At 47.9% G+C, this 20,639-nt stretch overlaps 1 protein-coding gene across 1 annotated transcript in view; it reads right to left on the reverse strand.

Annotated features, from left to right (window-relative positions):
• The window catches only part of LOC144504318 (nuclear receptor-binding protein 2-like), a 135,885-nt gene that overhangs the window by 102,415 nt on the left and 12,831 nt on the right, over positions 1–20,639 (reverse strand). Inside the window, exon 3 of the mRNA XM_078229473.1 lies at positions 11,267–11,803. Within this exon, the coding sequence (XP_078085599.1) occupies positions 11,267–11,803 (537 nt within the window). The remainder of the gene's footprint in view (positions 1–11,266; positions 11,804–20,639) is intronic.

Raw genomic sequence — 20,639 nt, forward strand, 5'->3', positions numbered from 1 at the left:
GGAAAGGCAGGTTAATGAGGTGGTGAAAAAGGCATATGGGACACTCGCCTTTATCAATCGGGGAATAGATTACAAAGGCAGAGAGGTCATGATGGAGTTGTATAGAACTTTGGTGAGGGCACAGCTGGAGCACTGTGTGCAGTTCTGGTCGCCACATTATAGGAAGGATGTGATTGCACTGGAGGGGGCGCAGAGGAGATTCACCAGGATGCTGCCTGGGATGGAACATTTAAGTTATAAAGAGAGGTTGGATAGGCTTGGGTTGTTTTCTCTGGAGCAGAGAAGACTGAGGGGCGACTTGATCGAAGTGTTCAAGATTGTGAGGGGCATGGACAGAGTGGATAGGGAGCAGCTGTTCCCCTTGATTGAAGGGTTAGTTATGACGGGACACAAGTTAAAAGTGAGGGGTGGGAGATTTAGGGGGGATTTGAGGAAAAACCTATTTACTCAGAGGATAGTGAGGGTCTGGAATGCGCTGCCGGGGAGGGTGGTGGAGGCGGGATGCCTCACATCCTTTAAAAAGTACCTGGATGAGTACTTGGCAAATCATAACATTCAGGGTTATGGGCCAAGTGCTGGCAAGTGGGATTAGGTGGGCAGGTCAGGGCCTTTCATGCGTCAGTGCAGACTCGATGGGCCGAAGGGCCTCTTCTGCACTTTTGGGGTCTGTGATTCTGTGAATCAGGCAGAGTCAATGTTGCTGTGGAAGGGAAATCATGTTTAACCAATTTATTGGAGTTCTTTGAAGGAGTCACAGGTGCTGTGGATAAGGGGGGAGAGGTGGGTGTACTGTATTTAGATTTCCAGAAGGCATTTGATAAGGTGCCACATCAAAGTTTGTTATCGAAAATAAGAGCTCCTGGTATCGGGGGTAATATATTGGCATGGATTGAAGATTGGCTGACTGACAGGAAACAGAATTGGCATAATTGGGTCTTTTTCTGGTTGTCAGGGTGTGATGAGTGGTATGGCACGAGGATCAGTGCTGGCACCTCAACTCTCGACAATTTATATAAATGATTTGGATGAAGGGACCAATAGTATGGTTGCTAAATTTATTGATGACACAAAGATAGTGAGAATAGTAAGGTGTGATGAGGACAAAAGGAGGCTACAAAGAATCACAATGATAGGTTTATTGGGCAAAAATCTGACCAATGGAGTGTAATGTGGGAAAAGTGTGAAATTGTCCATTTTGGTCGGAAGAATGAAAAAGCTTTTTTTTATTAATTTGTGGGACACGGGCGTCGCCGGCTGGGTCAGTGTTTATTACCCATTCCTAGTTACCCGAGGGCGATTGAGAGTCAACCACATTCCTGTGGCTCTGGAGTCAAGGCCAGGCTGGGTAAGGATGGCAGATTTCCTTCCCGAAAGGGCATTAGTGAACCAGATGGGTTTTTCCGACAATCGACAATGGTTTCATACTCATCAGTAGATTCTTAATTCCAGATATTTTTTATTGAATTCAAATTCCAACATCTGCCGTGGTAAGATTTGAACCCGGGTCCCCAGAACATTAGCTGAGCTTCTGGATTAATAGTCTAGTCTCCCCTATTATGGAAATGGTGCGAGATTGCAGAGCTCTGAGATGCAGAGGGATCTGGGTGTCCAAGTGCATGAATCACAAAAGGTGAGAATGAAGGTACAGCAAATAATCAGCTTCTAACTAAAGCTGATAGAATATTCAGAGAATTATAGAATCCCTACAATACAGAAGGAGGCCATTCAGCCTATTGAGCTTGCACTGACAACAATCCCACCCAGGCCCTATCCCGAGAACCCCCACAATTACCCTGCGAGTCCCTGACACAAAACGGCAATTTAGCACAGCCTATTAACATAGAAACACAGAGGATAGGAGCAGGAGAAGGCCATTCGGCCCTTCGAGCCTGCTCCGCCATTCATTATAACCATGGCTGATCATCCAACTCAATAGCCTAATCCTGCTTTTTCCCCATAACCTTTGATCCCATTCACCCCAAGCGCTATATCCAGCCGCCCCTTGAATACATTCAATGTTTTGGCATCAACTACTTTGGTCTCCTCATCTCCGTCCTAAATGGTCTGCCCTGAATCCTCAGACTGTGACCCCTGGTTCTGGACTCCCCCACCATCGGGAACATCCTCCCTGCATCTACCCTGTCTAGTCCTGTTAGAATTTTATAAGTCTCTATGAGATCCCCCCTCATTCTTCTGAACTCCAGCAAAAACAATCCTAACCTCGTCAATGTCTCCTCATACATCTAACCTAGGCCGCACGTCTTTGGACTGTGGGAGGAAACCCATGGAGACATGGGGAGAATGTGCAAACTTCACACAGACAGTGACCCAAGGCCAGAATTGAACCCGGTTCCTTGGTGCTGTGAGGCAGCAGTGCTAAACATAGAACATAGAACAGTACAGCAAAGAACAAGCCCTTCAGCCCACGATGTTGTGCCGAGCTTTATCTGAAACCAAGATCAAGCTATCCCACTCCCTATCATCCTGGTGTGCTCCATGTGCCTATCCAATAACCGCTTAAATGTTCCTAAAGTGTCTGACTCTACTATCACTGCAGGCAGTCCATTCCACACCCCAACCACTCTCTGCGTAAAGAACCTACCTCTGATATCCTTCCTATATCTCCCACCACGAACCCTATAGTTATGCCCCCTTGTAATAGCTCCATCCACCCGAGGAAATAGTCTTTGAACGTTCACTCTATCTATCCCCTTCATTATTTTAGAAACCTCTATTAAGTCTCCCCTCAGCCTCCTCCGTTCCAGAGAGAACAGCCCTAGCTCCCTCAACCTTTCCTCAGAAGACCTACCCTCCAAACCAGGCAGCATCCTGGTAAATCTCCTCTGCACTCTTTCCAGCGGTTCCACATCCTTCTTATAGTGAGGTGACCAGAACTGCACACAATATTCCAAATGTGGTCTCACCAAGGTCCTGTACAGTTGCAGCATAACCCCACGGCTCTTAAACTCCAACCCCCTGTTAATAAAAGCTAACACACTGTAGGCCTTCTTCACAGCTCTATCCACTTGAGTGGCAACCTTTAGAGATCTGTGGATATGGACCCCAAGATCTCTCTGTTCCTCCACAGTCTTCAGAACCCTACCTTTGACCCTGTAATCCACATTTAAATTAGTCCTACCAAAATGAATCACCTCACATTTATCAGGGTTAAACTCCATTTGCCATTTTTCAGCCCAGCTCTGCATCCTATCTATGTCTCTTTGCAGCCTACAACAGCCCTCCATCTCATCCACTACTCCACCAATCTTGGTGTCATCAGCAAATTTACTGATCCACCCTTCAGCCCCCTCCTCTAAGTCATTAATAAAAATCACAAAGAGCAGAGGACCAAGCACTGATCCCTGTGGCACTCCGCTAGCAACCTGCCTCCAATCCGAAAATTTTCCATCCACCACCACCCTCTGTCTTCGATCAGACAGCCAGTTACCTATCCAATCGGCCAACTTTCCCTCTATCCCACACCTCCTCACTTTCATCATAAGCCGACCATGGGGGACCTTATCAAACGCCTTACTAAAATCCATGTATATGACATCAACTGCCCTACTTTCATCAACACACTTAGTTACCTCCTCAAAAAATTCTATCAAATTTGTGAGACACGACTTGCCCTTCACGAATCCGTGCTGACTATCCCGGATTAATCCGCATCTTTCTAAATGGTCGTAAATCCCATCCCTAAGGACCATTTCCATCAATTTACCAACCACCGAAGTAAGACTAACCGGTCTATAATTACCAGGGTCATTTCTATTCCCTTTCTTAAACAGAGGAACAACATTCGCCATTCTCCAGTCCTCTGGCACCATCCCTGTGGACAGCGAGGACCCAAAGATCAAAGCCAAAGGCTCTGCAATCTCATCCCTTGCCTCCCAAAGAATCCTAGGATATATTTCATCAGGCCCAGGGGACTTATCGACCTTCAGTTTATTCAAAACTGCCAGGACATCCTCCCTCCGAACATCTATTTCCTCCAGCCTATTAGCCTGTAACACCTTCTCTTCCTCAAAAACATGGCCCCTCTCCTTGGTGAACACTGAAGAAAAGTGTTCATTCATCACCTCGCCTATCTCTACTGACTCCATACACAAGTTCCCACTACTGTCCTTGACCGGCCCTAACCTCAGCCTGGTCATTCTTTTATTCCTCACGTAAGAGTAAAAAGCCTTGGGGTTTTCCTTGATCCGACCCACCAAGGACTTCTCATGTCCCCTCCTAGCTCTCCTAAGCCCCTTTTTCAGCTCATTCCTTGCTAACTTGTAACCCTCAATCGAGCCATCTGAACCTTGTTTCCTCATCCCTACATAAGCTTCCCTCTTCCTTTTCACAAGGCATTCCACCTCTTTTGTGAACCATGGTTCCCTCACTCGGCCATTTCCTCCCTGCCTGACAGGGACATACCTATCAAGGACACCCAGTATTTGTTCCTTGAAAAAGTTCCACTTTTCATTAGTGCCTTTCCCTCACAGTTTCTGTTCCCATCTTATACCCCCTAATTCTTGCCTAATCGCATCATAATTACCTCTCCCCCAATTGTAAACCTTGCCCTGCCGTACGGCCCTATCCCTCTCCATTGCAATAACAAAAGACACCGAATTGTGGTCACTATCTCCAAAGTTCTCTCCCACAACCAAATCTAACACTTGGCCCGGTTCATTTCCCAGTACCAAATCCAATGTGGCCTCACCTCTTGTCGGCCTATCCACATATTGTGTCAGGAAACCCTCCTGCACACACTGCACAAAAACTGCCCCATCCAAACTATTTGACCTACAAAGGTTCCAATCAATATTTGGAAAGTTAAAGTCCCCCATGACAACTACCCTGTGACCCCCACACATATCCATAATCTGCTTAGCAATTTCTTCCTCCACATCTCTATTACTATTTGGGGCCTATAGTGAACTCCTAACAACGTGACCAGTGCCAGACCAGGTAAAGATGGCAGATTTCAAAGAACAAAATACAAAGAAAAGTACAGCACAGGAACAGGTCCTTCGGCCCTCCCAGCCTGTGCCGATCATGATGCCTGTCTAAACTAAACAAAAACCTCCTGCCCTTACTCAAAGAACAAAGAACAAAGAACAGTACAGCACAGGAAACAGGCCCTTCGGCCCTCCAAGCCTGTGCCGCTCCTTGGTCCAACTAGACCAATCGTTTGTATCCCTCCATTCCCAGGCTGCTCATGTGACTATCCAGGTAAGTCTTAAACGATGTCAGCGTGCCTGCCTCCACCACCCTACTTGGCAGCGCATTCCAGGCCCCCACCACCCTCTGTGTAAAAAACGTCCCTCTGATATCTGAGTTATACTTCGCCCCTCTCAGCTTGAGCCCGTGACCCCTCGTGATCGTCACCTCCGACCTGGGAAAAAGCTTCCCACTGTTCACCCTATCTATACCCTTCATAATCTTGTATACCTCTATTAGATCTCCCCTCATTCTCCGTCTTTCCAAGGAGAACAACCCCAGTCTACCCAATCTCTCCTCATAGCTAAGACCCTCCATACCAGGCAACATCCTGGTAAACCTTCTCTGCACTCTCTCCAATGCCTCCACGTCCTTCTGGTAGTGCGGCGACCAGAACTGGACGCAGTACTCCAAATGCGGCCTAGCCAGCGTTCTATACAGCTGCATCATCAGACTCCAGCTTTTATACTCTATACCCCGTCCTATAAAGGCAAGCATACCATATGCCTTCTTCACCACCTTCTCCACCTGTGTTGCCACCTTCAAGGATTTGTGGACTTGCACACCTAGGTCCCTCTGTGTTTCTATACTCCTGATGACTCTGCCATTTATTGTATAAGTATATTGTATACTCGGTCCGTATCCCTCTATTCCCTCCCTATTCATGCACCCATCCAGATGCCTCTTAAATGTTGCTAATGTTCCTGCTTCCACCACCTCCTCTGGCAGCGCGTTCCAGGCACCCACCACTCTCTGTGTGAAAAACTTCCCCCGCACATCGCCCTTAAACTCTCCCCCTCTCACCTTGAACCTCTGCCCCCGTGTAATTGACACTTCCACCCTGGGAAAAAGCCCCTGACTATCCACCCTGTCTGTGCCTCTCATCATTTTGTAGACCTCTATCAGGTCTCCCCTCCGCCTCCATCTTTCCAGTGAAAACAATCCCAGTTTATTCAACCTCTCCTCATAGCCGACACCCTCGAGACCCGGCAACATCCTGGTGAACCTTCTTCACACTCGTTCCAAAGCTCCCCTGTCCTTCTGGTAGTGCGGTGACCAGAACTGCACACAACACTCCAAATGCGGCCTAACCAAGGTTTTATATAGCTGCAACATGATTTCCCAACTCCTGTACTCAATGCCCCGGCTGATGAAGGCAAGCATGCCATATACCTTCTTAATCACCTTGGCCACCTGTGTTGCCATTTTTAGGGAACTGTGGACCTGTACGCCCAGATCCCTCTGTATGTTATCAATTATTGAGAGGGAAATTGTGAACGAGATGAACCGAAATGAAAAATAAATGGGAATGGGGTGAAGGTGGAGGGGAGAGTTCTCGCTCTGAAGTTGTTGAACTCAATGTTCAGTCCAGAAGGCTGTAAAGTGCACTTTGCAGCTTCCGGACTGAACATTGAGTTCAACAACTTCAGAGCGTGAACTCTCCCCTCCACCTTCACCCCATTCCCATTTATTTTATTTCATTTCGTCTCATTCTCCATCTTATTATCCTTCTCTCTCACTTCTTTTTTTCCACTTCTCCATCCCAGTGCTCCTTCTTGCCCCCAGCCCCCTCTCCTGCTTCAGGGCAACTGCCACATTCCTCGGGCAGTCCTTTAACAATCTGTGTCTGTGTTCTGCCATTCTCGCATTCTGATCACTGAATGGACACTTTCAGCACCTTTCTCAGCCTCCTGTATCCTCATTTACATTCCCTTTGTCCCATTCCCCCGACCCTCCCCACCCCTGACGCCACCTTCATAGTTTTGCTCTCACTCTGACAAAGGGTCATCTGCACTCAAAACATTGGCTCTATTCTCTTCCCACAGAAGCTGTCAGACCTGCTGAGGTTTTCCAGCATTTTCTGTTTTTGTTTCAGATTCCAACATCCGCAGTATTTTGCTTTTATCATTGAGATTCCACATCATCTATGCAAATATCTTCCCTCAATATCGTATCAATATCACCTTGAATCAACAATGCAATTCCACCACCTTTTCCTTTCCGTCTGTCCCTCCTAAACACTGAATAACCCTCAATGTTTAGTTCCTATCCTTGCTCACCTTGGAGCCACGTCTCCGTAATGTCAACTCTATCATCCCCTTTACATCTATCTGTGCAACTAATTCATCCATTTTGTGTCAAATGTTCCGAACATTCAGGTACAAAACCTTAAGGTGGCACTTTTAACATTTCTTTTCCCTTTCCTACTATTTTTTACTCAGTCTTTACCTGACTCTGGCCCTTGATTTCTCTGCCTATCACTTTCCTGATTCTCCTTACTGTCTTTTCCTCTTGTCCTTAATTCCCCTGCTCTGAATCCTTGCAAAGGTTCCCATCCCCCTGCCAGATTAGTTTAAACTCTCCCCAACCATTCCAGCAAGTTCCAGAATTTTGAGCCATTCCCAATCACTGTGTTCCATTGCTGGTTATTGTATCTCGCTCCCTAACAGCACTGTGGCTGTACCTACGCCACATGGACTGCAGCGGTTCAGGAAGGCAGCTCACCACCACCTTCTCCAGGGCAATTTGGAATGAGCAATAAATGCTTTGCCGAGACAGCAATGTTCCCATCCCATGAGTCATAGAATCCCTACAGCGCCATTCGGCCCATCGAGTCTGCACCAACTCTCCGACACATATGAACATAAGAACTAGGAGCAGGAGTAGGCCATCTGGCCCCTCGAGCCTGCTCCGCCATTCAATAGGATCATGGCTGATCTTTTTGTGGACTCAGCTCCACTTACCCTATAGATAGGCCTAGAGGTAGGGATATGATCAGCGCAACTTGTGGGCCGAAGGGCCTGTTTGTGCTGTGGCTTTCTATGTTCTATGTTCTACCCGCCCGCTCACCATATCCCTTAATTCCTTTACTGTTCAAAACTTTATCTCTCCTTGCCTTAAAAACATTCAATGAGGCCTCAACTGCTTCACTGGGCAGGGAATTCCACAGATTCACAACCCTTTGTATGAAGAAGTTCCTCCTCAACTCAGTCCTAAATCTGCTTCCCCTTATTTTGAGGCTATGCCCCCTAGTTCTAGTTTCACCCACCAGTGGAAACAACTTCCCTGCTTCTATCTTATCTATTCCCTTCATAATCTTATATGTTTCTATAAGATCTCCCCTCATTCTTCTGAATTCCAATGAGTATAGCCCCAGTCTACTCAGTCTCTCCTCATAAGCCAACACTCTCAACTCCGGAATCAACCTAGTGAATCTCCTCTGCACCCCCTCCAGTGCCAGTATATCCTTTCTCAAGTAAGGAGACCAAAACTGTACACAGTACCCCAGGTGTGGCCTCACCAGCACCTTACACAGCTGCAACATAACCTCGCTGTTTTTAAACTCCATCCCTCTCGCAATGAAGGACAAAATTCCATTTGCCTTCTTAATTACCTGCTGCACCTGCAAACCAACTCCTTGAGATTCCTGCACAAGGACACCCAGGTCCCTCTGCACAGCAGCATGCTGCAATTTTTTACCATTTAAATAATAGTCCATTTTGCTGTTATTCCTACCAAAATGGATGACCTCACATTTACCAACATTGTACTCCATCTGCCAGACCCTCGACCACTCACTTAGACTATCTATATCCCTTTGCAGATTTTCAGCATCAAAGAACAAAGAACAATACAGCACAGGAACAGGCCCTTTGGCCCTCCAAGCCCGCGCCGCTCCCTGGTCCAAACTAGACCATTCTTTTGTATCCCTCCATTCCCACTCCATTCATATGGCTGTCTAGATAAGTCTTAAACGTTCCCAGTGTGTCCGCCTCCACCACCTTGCCTGGCAGCGCATTCCAGGCCCCCACCACCCTCTGTGTAAAATATGTCCGTCTGATATCTGTGTTAAACCTCCCCCCCTTCACCTTGAACCTATGACCCCTCGTGAACGTCACCACCGACCTGGGGAAAAGCTTCCCACCGTTCACCCTATCTATGCCTTTCATAATTTTATACACCTCTATTAAGTCTCCCCTCATACTCCGTCTTTCCAGGGAGAACAACCCCAGTTTACCCAATCTCTCCTCATAACGAAGCCCCTCCATACCAGGCAACATCCTAGTAAACCTCCTCTGTACTCTCTCCAAAGCCTCCACGTCCTTCTGGTAGTGTGGCGACCAGAACTGGACGCAGTTATCCAGATGCGGCCAAACCAACGTTCTATACATCTGCAACATCAGACCCCAACTTTTATACTCTATGCCCCGTCCTATAAAGGCAAGCATGCCATATGCCTTCTTCACCACCTTCTCCACCTGTGACGTCACCTTCAAGGATCTGTGGACTTGCACACCTCGGTCCTCTGCACACTTTGCTCTGCCACTCATCTTAGTGTCATCTGTGAATTTTGACACACTACACTTGGTCCCCAACTCCAAATCATCTATGTAAATTGTAAACAATTGCAGTCCCAACACTGATCCCTGAGGCACACCACTAGTCACTGATCGCCAACTAGAAAAACACCCATTTACCCCCACTCCTTGCTTTCTGTTAGTTAACCAATCCTCTATCCATACTAATACATTACCCGTAACACTGTGCACCTTTATCTTATGTAGCAGTCTTTGGTGCGGCACCTTGTCAAATGCCTTCTGGAAATCCAGATACACCACATCCACAGGTTCCCCATTGTCCACTGCACATGTAATGTTCTCAAAGAATTCCACCAAATTCGTCAAACATGACCTTCCCTTCATGAACATGACACAGCATCCTAGCCAGGCTAAACCCCCCCCCCACTCCAGCCCTATCAGTGTAACCCCGTGCATTTACCCCACTAATCACCTAATTCACCTAACCTGCACATTTTTGGACTGTGGGAGGAAACTGATGCAGACACGGGGAGAACGTGCAAACGTGCAAACTCTAGACAGCCATATGAACGGAGTGGGAATGGAGGGATACAAAAGAAGGGTCTAGTTTGGACCAGGGAGCGGCGCGGGCTTGGAGGGCCGAAGGGCCTGTTCCTGTGCTGTATTGTTCTTTGTTCTTTGTTCCACACAGACAGTGACCCAAGCTGGGGACTGAACCCCAGGTCCCTGGCACTGTGTGGCAGCGGTGCTAACCACTGTGCCACCGTGCTGCTGGGAATCTGATCCGGGTCCCTGGCGCTGTGTGGCAGCAGTGCTAACCACTGTGCCGCCGTGCTGCTGGGAATCTGATCCGGGTCCCTGGCGCTGTGTGGCAGCAGTGCTAACCACTGTGCCGCCGTGCTGCTGGGAATCTGATCCGGGTCCCTGGCGCTGTGTGGCAGCAGTGCTAGCCACTGTGCCACCGTGCTGCTGGGAATCTGATCCGGGTCCCTGGCACTGTGTGGCAGCGGTGCTAACCACTGTGCCACCGTGCTGCTGGGAATCTGATCCGGGTCCCTGGCACTGTGTGGCAGCGGTGCTAACCACTGTGCCACCGTGCTGCTGGGAATCTGATCCGGGTCCCTGGCACTGTGTGGCAGCGGTGCTAACCACTGTGCTGCTGTGCCGCCCTTCGGTCATTATGGCCAGCAGAGGTCATGCTGGTTCGCTGTAGAGTACTCCAGGCAATCTCACTCCCTCACTCTATATATAACTCGGTAAGTTTCTGTCTTTCACATGCCCACCCAGTTTCCTTTAGAAACCATTCATTGTTTTAGCTTCAGAGGCAGTGAGTTCCAGCTTATCATCGCTCACTGTGTAATAAAGTTCATCCTCACATCCCCCCCCATGTCTCTGTGTCCATGCACCATCAGCCAATGGGAAGATTTTTACTTGTCCACCTTATCTAAACCTATCACAATCTTGTACACCTCTACCCGATCTCCCCTCACTCTCCTTCGCTCCAAGGGGAACAACCCCAGCTTCTCCACCTGAACCTTGTAACTAAAATCCCTCATCCCTGGAACCATCCTGGTCAATCTCTCCCGCACCCTCTCAATGTTCCTCATGTCTTTATAAAAGATTGCAAATATTTTTAACAATCCAAACTATTGTACCCCAAACCCCAACATTGTCTCAATCCTTATATCCTGTCTGCCTTTCCTACACTGATCATCAATTGCTGCCCAAACTCTACTCACCTTGATGTGGCTCTCTGCCGCAGGCCTCTCTGCCGCAGGCCTCTCTGCCGCAGGGCTCTCCGCCGCAGGGCTCTCTGCCGCAGGGCTCTCCGCCGCAGGGCTCTCCGCCGCAGGGCTCTCCGCCGCAGGCCTCTCTGCTGCAGGGCTCTCTGCCTCAGGCCTCTCTGCTGCAGGGCTCTCTGCTGCAGGGCTCTCCGCCGCAGGGCTCTCCGCCGCAGGGCTCTCTGCCGCAGGCCTCTCTGCCGCAGGGCTCTCTCTGGTGTGGCTTTCTCTGGTGTGGCTCTCTCTGGTGTGGCTCTCTGCCACAGAGCTCTCTGCCGCAGGGCTCTCTCTGGTGTGGCTTTCTCTGGTGTGGCTCTCTCTGGTGTGGCTTTCTCTGGTGTGGCTCTCTCTGGTGTGGCTTTCTCTGGTGTGGCTCTCTCCAGCAGATGTTTTCCTGGCAGGAGTCTCTCCACTCTCTATCCAGTACTTGTGAAATTTTACGATGTTGGGATGGTCCAGCTGCATGTACTGTTCAAAAACCAATTTAATATTCTCCTGTTGAGAGAAAGCCAGAGTTAGAGTCAGTTCGGGGAACTCACAGAACTAGACAGACCCACACCACAATTAAACCTCAATGAACCATAGAAAGCATTCTTTCTGGTTGTACCACAGCTTGGTCTGGGGCTCCTGCTCTGTCCAAGCCCGCAAGGAACTACAAAAGGTTGTGAATGTAGCCCAATCCATCACGCAAACCAGCCTTCCATCCACTGACTCTGTCTACACTGCCCGCTGCCTCGGCAAAGCAGCCAGCATAATTAAGGCCCCCACGCACCCCGGACATTCTCTCTTCCACCTTCTTCCGTCAGGAAAAAGATACAAAAGTCTGAGGTCACGAACCAACCGACTCAAGAACAGCTTCTTCCCTGCTGCTGTCAGACTTTTGAATGGACCTACCTCGCATTAAGTTGATCTTTCTCTACACCCTAGCTATGACTGTAACACTACATTCTGCACTCTCTCATTTCCTTCTCTATGAACAGTATGCTTTGTCTGTATAGCGCGCAAGAAACAATACTTCTCACTGTATACTAATACATGTGACAATAATAAATGAAATCAAACAGGTTGGGTGTCATACAGATATACAGCATGGAAACAGGCCCTTCAGCCCAACTGGTCCATGCCAACCAGGTTTCCTGAGTTGCCTGCATTTGGCCCAAATCCCTCTAAACCTTTCCTATCCATGTACCTGTCCAAATGCTTTTTAAATATTAAGAAGCTATTGGATAGTCACATGGAGTACTTCGGGATGATAGGGAGGAAATAGCTTGATCTGGGTTTCAGACAAAGCTCGGCACAACATCGTGGGCCGAAGGGCCTGTTCTGTGCTGTACTGTTCTATGTTCTATACCCACCTCTACCACCTCCCCTGGCAGCTCATTCCATGGCACCACCCTCTGTGTGAAAAGTTGCCCCTCAGATCCCTTTTAAATCTTTCCCCTCTCACTTCAAACCTCTGCCCTCTAGTTTTGGACTCCCCTACCCTGGGGGAAAAGAGCTTGGTAATTCACCTTATCTCTGCCCCTGATGATTTTATAAATTTCTAGAAGGTCACCCCTCATCCTCCGACACTCCAGGGGAAAAAGTCCCGGCCTATCCAGCCTCTCCTTATAATTCAAACTTTCCAGTCCTGATAACATCCTTGTAAATCTTTTTTGCAACTTTTCCGTTTTAATAACATCCTCCCTATAGCAGGGCGACCAGAATTGTCCACAACACTCCAAATGTGGCCTCACCAATGTCTTGTACAGTTTGTAACACAACATCCCAGCTCCTGTACTCAGTGCTCTGACTGATGAAGGCAAGTGTGGCAAATACCTTCTTCACCGCCCTGTCTACCTGTGACGCCACTTTCAAGAAACTATCTACCTGCACCCCTAGGTCTCTCTGTTTGACAATAGTCCCCAGGCCCCTACCATTAACTGAGTAAGTCCTGTCCTGGTTTGTCTTACCAAAATGCATCACCTCGCATTTATCCGAATTAAACTCCATCTGCCATTCGTCAGCCCACTGGCCCAATTGATCAGGATCCCGTTGTAATCTTAGATAACCTTCTTCACTGTCCACTATGCCACCAATCTTGGTGTCATTCTCAAACTTACTAACCATGCCTCCTATATTCTCATCCAAATCGTTTATATAAATGACAAATGACAGTGGGCCCAGCACCGATCCCTGCGACACACTGCTGGTCACAGACCTCCAGAAACAACCCTCTACCACCACCCAAAGAACAAAGAACAAAGAACAGTACAGCACAGGAAACAGGCCCTTCAGCCCTCCAAGCCTGTGCCGCTCCTTGGTCCAACTAGACCAATCGTTTGTATCCCTCCATTCCCAGGCTGCTCATGTGACTATCCAGGTAAGTCTTAAACGATGTCAGCGTGCCTGCCTCCACCACCCTACTTGGCAGCGCATTCCAGGCCCCCACCACCCTCTGTGTAAAAAACGTCCCTCTAATATCTGAGTTATACTTCGCCCCTCTCAGCTTGAGCCCGTGACCCCTCGTGATCGTCACCTCCGACCTGGGAAAAAGCTTCCCACTGTTCACCCTATCTATACCCTTCATGATCTTGTACACCTCTATTAGATCTCCCCTCATTCTCCGTCTCTCCAAGGAGAACAACCCCAGTCTACCCAATCTCTCCTCATAGCTAAGACCCTCCATACCAGGCAACATCCTGGTAAACCTTCTCTGCACTCTCTCTAACGCCTCCACGTCCTCCTGGTAGTGCGGCGACCAGAACTGGATGCAGTACTCCAAATGTGGCCTAACCAGCGTTCTATACAGCTGCATCATCAGACTCCAGCTTTTATACTCTATACCCCGTCCTATAAAGGCAAGCATACCATATGCCTTCTTCACCACCTTCTCCACCTGTGTTGCCACCTTCAAGGATTTGTGGACTTGCACACCTAGGTCCCTCTGTGTTTCTATACTCCTGATGACTCTGCCATTTATTGTATAACTCCTCCCTACATTATTTCTTACAAAATGCATCACTTCGCATTTATCCGGATTAAACTCCATCTGCCACCTCTCCGCCCAATTTTCCAGCCTATTTATATCCTGCTGTATTGCCCGACAATGCTCTTCGCTATCCGCAAGTCCAGCCATCTTCGTGTCATCCGCAAACTTGCTGATTACACCAGTTACACCTTCTTCCAAATCATTTATATATATCACAAATAGAGACCCTCTGTCTCTTACCGGTAGTTGTCATGGGGGACTTTAACTTTCCAAATATTGATTGGAACCTTTGTAGGTCAAATAGTTTGGATGGGGCAGTTTTTGTGCAGTGTGTGCGGGAGGGTTTCCTGACACAATATGTGGATGGGCCGACTAGAGGTGAGGCCACATTGGATTTGGTACTGGGAAATGAACCGGGCCAAGTGTTAGATTTGGTTGTGGGAGAGCAATTTGGAGATAGTGACCACAATTCGGTGTCTTTTGTTATTGCAATGGAGAGGGATAGGGCCGTACGGCAGGGCAAGGTTTACAATTGGGGGAGAGGTAATTATGATGCGATTAGGCAAGAATTAGGGGGCATAAGTTGGGAACAGAAACTGTCAGGGAAAGGAACTAATGAAAAGTGGAACTTTTTCAAGGAACAAATACTGGATGTCCTTGATAGGTATGTTCCTGTCAGGCAGGGAGGAAATGGCCGAGTGAAGGAACCATGGTTCACAAAAGAGGTGGAATGTCTTGTGAAAAGGAAGAGGGAAGCTTATGTAGGGATGAGGAAACAAGGTTCAGATGGCTCGATTGAGGGTTACAAGTTAGCAAGGAATGAGCTGAAAAAGGGGCTTAGGAGAGCTAGGAGGGGACATGAGAAGTCCTTGGCGGGTCGGATCAAGGAAAACCCCAAGGCTTTTTACTCTTATGTGAGGAATAAAAGAATGACCAGGGTGAGGTTAGGGCCGGTCAAGGACAGTAGTGGGAACTTGTGTATGGAGTCAGTAGAGATAGGCGAGGTGATGAATGAATACTTTTCTTCAGTGTTCACCAAGGAGAGGGGCCATGTTTTTGAGGAAGAGAAGGTGTTACAGGCTAATAGGCTGGAGGAAATAGATGTTCGGAGGGAGGATGTCTTGGCAGTTTTGAATAAACTGAAGGTCGATAAGTCCCCTGGGCCTGATGAAATGTATCCTAGGATTCTGTGGGAGGCAAGGGATGAGATTGCAGAGCCTTTGGCGTTGATCTTTGGGTCCTCGCTGTCCACGGGGATGGTGCCAGAGGACTGGAGAATGGCGAATGTTGTTCCTCTGTTTAAGAAAGGGAATAGAAATGACCCTGGTAATTATAGACCGGTTAGTCTTACTTCGGTGGTTGGTAAATTGATGGAAAGGGTCCTTAGGGATGGGATTTACGACCATTTAGAAAGATGCGGATTAATCCGAGATAGTCAGCACGGATTCGTGAAGGGCAAGTCGTGCCTCACAAATTTGATAGAATTTTTTGAGGAGGTAACTAAGTGTGTTGATGAAGGTAGGGCAGTTGATGTCATATACATGGATTTTAGTAAGGCGTTTGATAAGGTCCCCCATGGTCGGCTTATGATGAAAGTGAGGAGGTGTGGGATAGAGGGAAAGTTGGCCGATTGGATAGGTAACTGGCTGTCTGACCGAAGACAGAGGGTGGTGGTCGATGGAAAATTTTCGGATTGGAGGCAGGTTGTTAGCGGTGTGCCGCAGGGATCAGTGCTTGGTCCTCTGCTCTTTGTGATTTTTATTAATGACTTAGAGGAGGGGGCTGAAGGGTGGATCAGTAAATTTGCTGATGACACCAAGATTGGTGGAGTAGTGGATGAGGTGGAGGGCTGTTGTAGGCTGCAAAGAGACATAGATAGGATGCAAAGCTGGGCTGAAAAATGGCAAATGGAGTTTAACCCTGATAAATGTGAGGTGATTCATTTTGGTAGGACAAATTTAAATGTGGATTACAGGGTCAAAGGTAGGGTTCTGAAGACTGTGGAGGAACAGAGAGATCTTGGGGTCCATATCCACAGATCTCTAAAGGTTGCCAGTCAAGTGGATAGAGCTGTGAAGAAGGCCTATAGTGTGTTAGCTTTTATTAACAGGGGGTTGGAGTTTAAGAGCCGTGGGGTTATGCTGCAACTGTACAGGTTGATACCGGAGATGAGGGGTTTGGATTATGAGGAGAGGCTGAGGAGATTGGGTTTGTACTCGTTGGAGTTTAGAAGGATGAGGGGGGATCTTATGGAGACTTATAAGATAATGCGGGGGCTGGATAGGGTGGAGGCGGAGAGATTCTTTCCACTTAGTAAGGAAGTTAAAACTAGAGGACACAGCCTCAAAATAAAGGGGGGTCGGTTTAAGACAGAGTTGAGGAGGAACTTCTTCTCCCAGAGGGTGGTGAATCTCTGGAATTCTCTGCCCACTGAGGTGGTGGAGGCTACCTCGCTGAATATGTTTAAAGCGCGGATGGATGGATTCCTGATCGGTAAGGGAATTAAGGGTTATGGGGATCAGGCGGGTAAGTGGTACTGATCCACGTCAGATCAGCCATGATCTTATTGAATGGCGGGGCAGGCTCGAGGGGCTAGATGGCCTACTCCTGCTCCTATTTCTTATGTTCTTATGTACAGGACCTTGGTGAGACCACATTTGGAATATTGTGTGCAGTTCTGGTCACCTCACTATAAGAAGGATGTGGAAGCGCTGGAAAGAGTGCAGAGGAGATTTACCAGGATGCTGCCTGGTTTGGAGGGTAGGTCTTATGAGGAAAGGTTGAGGGAGCTGGGGCTGTTCTCTCTGGAGCGGAGGAGGCTGAGGGGAGACTTAATAGAGGTTTATAAAGTGATGAAGGGGATAGATAGAGTGAACGTTCAAAGACTATTTCCTCGGGTGGATGGAGCTATTACAAGGGGGCATAACTATAGGGTTCGTGGTGGGAGATACAGGACGGATATCAGAGGTAGGTTCTTTACGCAGAGAGTGGTTGGGGTGTGGAATGGACTGCCTGCAGTGATAGTGGAGTCAGACACTTTAGAAACATTTAAGCGGTTATTGGATAGGCACATGGAGCACACCAGGATGATAGGGAGTGGGATAGCTTGATCTTGGTTTCAGATAAAGCTCGGCACAACATCGTGGGCCGAAGGGCCTGTTCTGTGCTGTACTGTTCTATGTTCTATGTTCTCCCTGGATCCCAGTAAAGCCTTTGACAAGGTACCTCACGGTAGGCTGGTATGAAAGGTGAAGTCACACGGGATCAGAGAAGAGCTGGCAAGATGGATACAGAATTCGCTTGGCCATAGAAGACAGAGGGTAGCAGTAGAGAGGTGCCTTTCTGAGTGGAAGGCTGTGACTAGCGGTGTTCCACAGGGATCAGTTCTGGGACCTTTCTTGTTCATGGTATATATAAATGATTTGGAGGACAATGCAGCTGGTCTGATTAATAAGTTTGCAGACGACACAAAAATTGGGGGAGTTGCGGATAGTGAAGAGGATTGTCAGAGGATACAGCAAGATATAGACCGGTTGGAGACTTGGGCAGAGAAATGGCAGATGGAGTTTAATCCGGACAAGTGCGAGATAATGCATTTTGTTCGGTCCAATGCATGTAGGAATTATACAGTAAATGGCAGAACCCTTAGGAGTATTGACAGGCAGAGAGACCTGGGAGTAAATGTCCACCAATCACTGAAAGTGGCAATGCAGGTGGAGAAGGTAGTCAGGAAGGCAGACAGCATGCTTGCCTTCATTGGTTGGTGCATTGAATATAAAAATTGGCGGGTCAGGCTGCAGCTGTACAGAACCTTAGTTAGGCCTCATTTAGAATATTGTGTACAATTCTGGTCGCCACACTACCAGAAGGATGTGGATGCTTTGGAGAGGGTACAGACGAGGTTTACCAGGATGTTGCCTGGTCTGGAGGGTATTAGCTATGAGGAGAGACTGGATAAACTCGGTTTGTTCTCATTGGAACGATGGAGGATAAGGGGTGACCTGATAGAGGTTTACAAGATTATGAGTGGCATGGACAGAGTGGATAGTCAGATGCTCTTTCCTGGGGTAGAAAAGTCAAGTACTCGGGGACATAGGTTTAAGATGGGTGGGGAAGAGTTTAGAGGAGATGTGCGAGGCAAGTTTTTTTATACAGAGGGTGGTGAATGTCTGGAACGCGCTGCCCGGGGAGGGGGTGGGAGCAGGTACGATAGTGGAATTTAAGGGAAAACTAGACAAATACATGAATAGGATGGGAATGGAAGGATACGGACTCCGTAAGTGCATACGGTTTTAGTTTAGGCAGGCATCATGATCGGCACAGGCTTGGAGGGCCGAAGGGCCTGATCCTGTGCTGTACCTTTCTTTGTTCTTTGATTTATCTACCTTTATACATTTTATGACCTCCACCACCTCCACTTCTGTAATATGGATGGCTTTTCTAATTTCCCAAGTTCTTGACATGTCTTTCTCCACAGTAAACACTGAGGAGAGATATTCGTTTAGAATCTCACCCATCTCCTGTGGCTCCACACACAGTGAGAAGTCTAACAACACCAGGTTAAAGTCCAACAGGTTTATTTGTAGCAAACACCACTAGCTTTCGGAACAGGCTGTTCCTTCGTCAGGTGGGTGGAAGTTCTGATCACAAACAGGGCACAAAGACACAAACTCAATTTACATGAATAATGATTGGAATGCGAGTCTTTACAGGTAATCAAGTCTTAAAGGTACAGACAGTGTGAGTGGAGAGAGCGTTAAGCACAGGTTAAAGAGATGTGTATTGTCTCCAGACAGGACAGCTGATGACTGACCCTTCAACTAAGGGGAACAGCTGCTCCCTATCCACCCTGTCCATGTCTCTCATAATCTTGAACACCTCGGTCAGGAATTATTGACCAGAGCCTCAATATCTCTCAGCACCCAGTGTTCCTTGCTCCTGCCAGCCTTGCCCTTCACAGGAACAGGGACATGTTGGCCCTGAACTCTCATTATCTCGCTTTTGAAAACCTCCCACTTACCAGACGTCCATTTCCCTGTCAACAGCTTCTCCCAGTCAACTTTTGAAGGTTCCTGTCGAATACGATCAAAATCGGCCTTCCAACAATTTAGAACTTATTGACCAGACCGATCTTTTTGAGTTTAAGGGAGATGTGCGGGGGAAGTTTTTCACGCAGAGAGTGGTGGGTGCCTGGAACGCGCAGCCAGAGGAGGTGGTGGAAGCAGGAACATTAACAACATTTAAGAGGCATCTGGATGGGTGCATGAATAGGGAGGGAGTAGAGGGATACGGACTGGGTAAGGGCAGAAGGTTTTTGTTCAGTTTAGTTTGGGCATCATGATCAGCACAGGCTGGGAGGGCCGAACGGCCTGTTCCTGTGCTGTACTTTTCTTTGTTCTAAATAATCCTTTCCCAATAGATAATGAGATGATGTAATATGGGGAAGACATTTGGAGCAAGTTTTGGCAACAAAACCAATCGGCCAGAGACAGAACTGACAGTCAGTCAACACTAAGATGTGCCAAGAGAAGACCTGGACCCTCCTGAGAACATGAACTATCCGAAAAGAGCCATTCTGTTAAAGATTTTCGTTTGATTTGATTTGATTTTGATTTGATTTATTATTGTCACATGTATTAAGATACAGTGAAAAGTATTGTTTCTTGCGCGCTATACAGACAAAGCATACTGTTCATAGAGAAGGAAAGGAGAGAGTGCAGAATGTAGTGTTACAGTCATAGCTAGGGTGTAGAGAAAGATCAACTGAATGCGAGGTAGGTCCATTCAAAGGTCTGACAGCAGCAGGGAAGAAGCTGTTCTTGAGTCGGTTGGTACGCGACCTCAGACTTTTGTATCTTTTTCCCAAAGGAAGAAAGTGGAAGAGAGAATGTCCGGGGTGCGTGGGGTCCTTAATTATGCTGGCTGCTTTGCCGAGGCAGCGGGAAGTGCAGACAGAGTCAATGGATGGGAGGCTGGTTTGAGTGATGGATTGGGCTACATCCTTGCGGAACTACAATTACATTTCATAGAAATCATAGAAATCATAGAAACCCTACAGTGCAGAAGGAGGCCATTCGGCCCATCGAGTCTGCACCGACCACAATCCCACCCAGGCCCTACCCCCACATATTTTACCCGCTAATCCCTCTAACCTACGCATCCCAGGACTCTAAGGGGCAATTTATAACCTGGCCAATCAACCTAACCCGCACATCTTTGGACCGTGGGAGGAAACCGGAGCACCCGGAGGAAACCCACGCAGACACGAGGAGAATGTGCAAACTCCACACAGACAGTGACCCGAGCCGGGAATCGAACCCGGGACCCTGGAGCTGTGAAGCACCAGTGCTAATCACTGTG

This window comes from Mustelus asterias, chromosome 2 (genome assembly GCF_964213995.1).
Source record: "Mustelus asterias chromosome 2, sMusAst1.hap1.1, whole genome shotgun sequence".
Classification (NCBI taxonomy): Eukaryota; Metazoa; Chordata; class Chondrichthyes; order Carcharhiniformes; family Triakidae; genus Mustelus; species Mustelus asterias.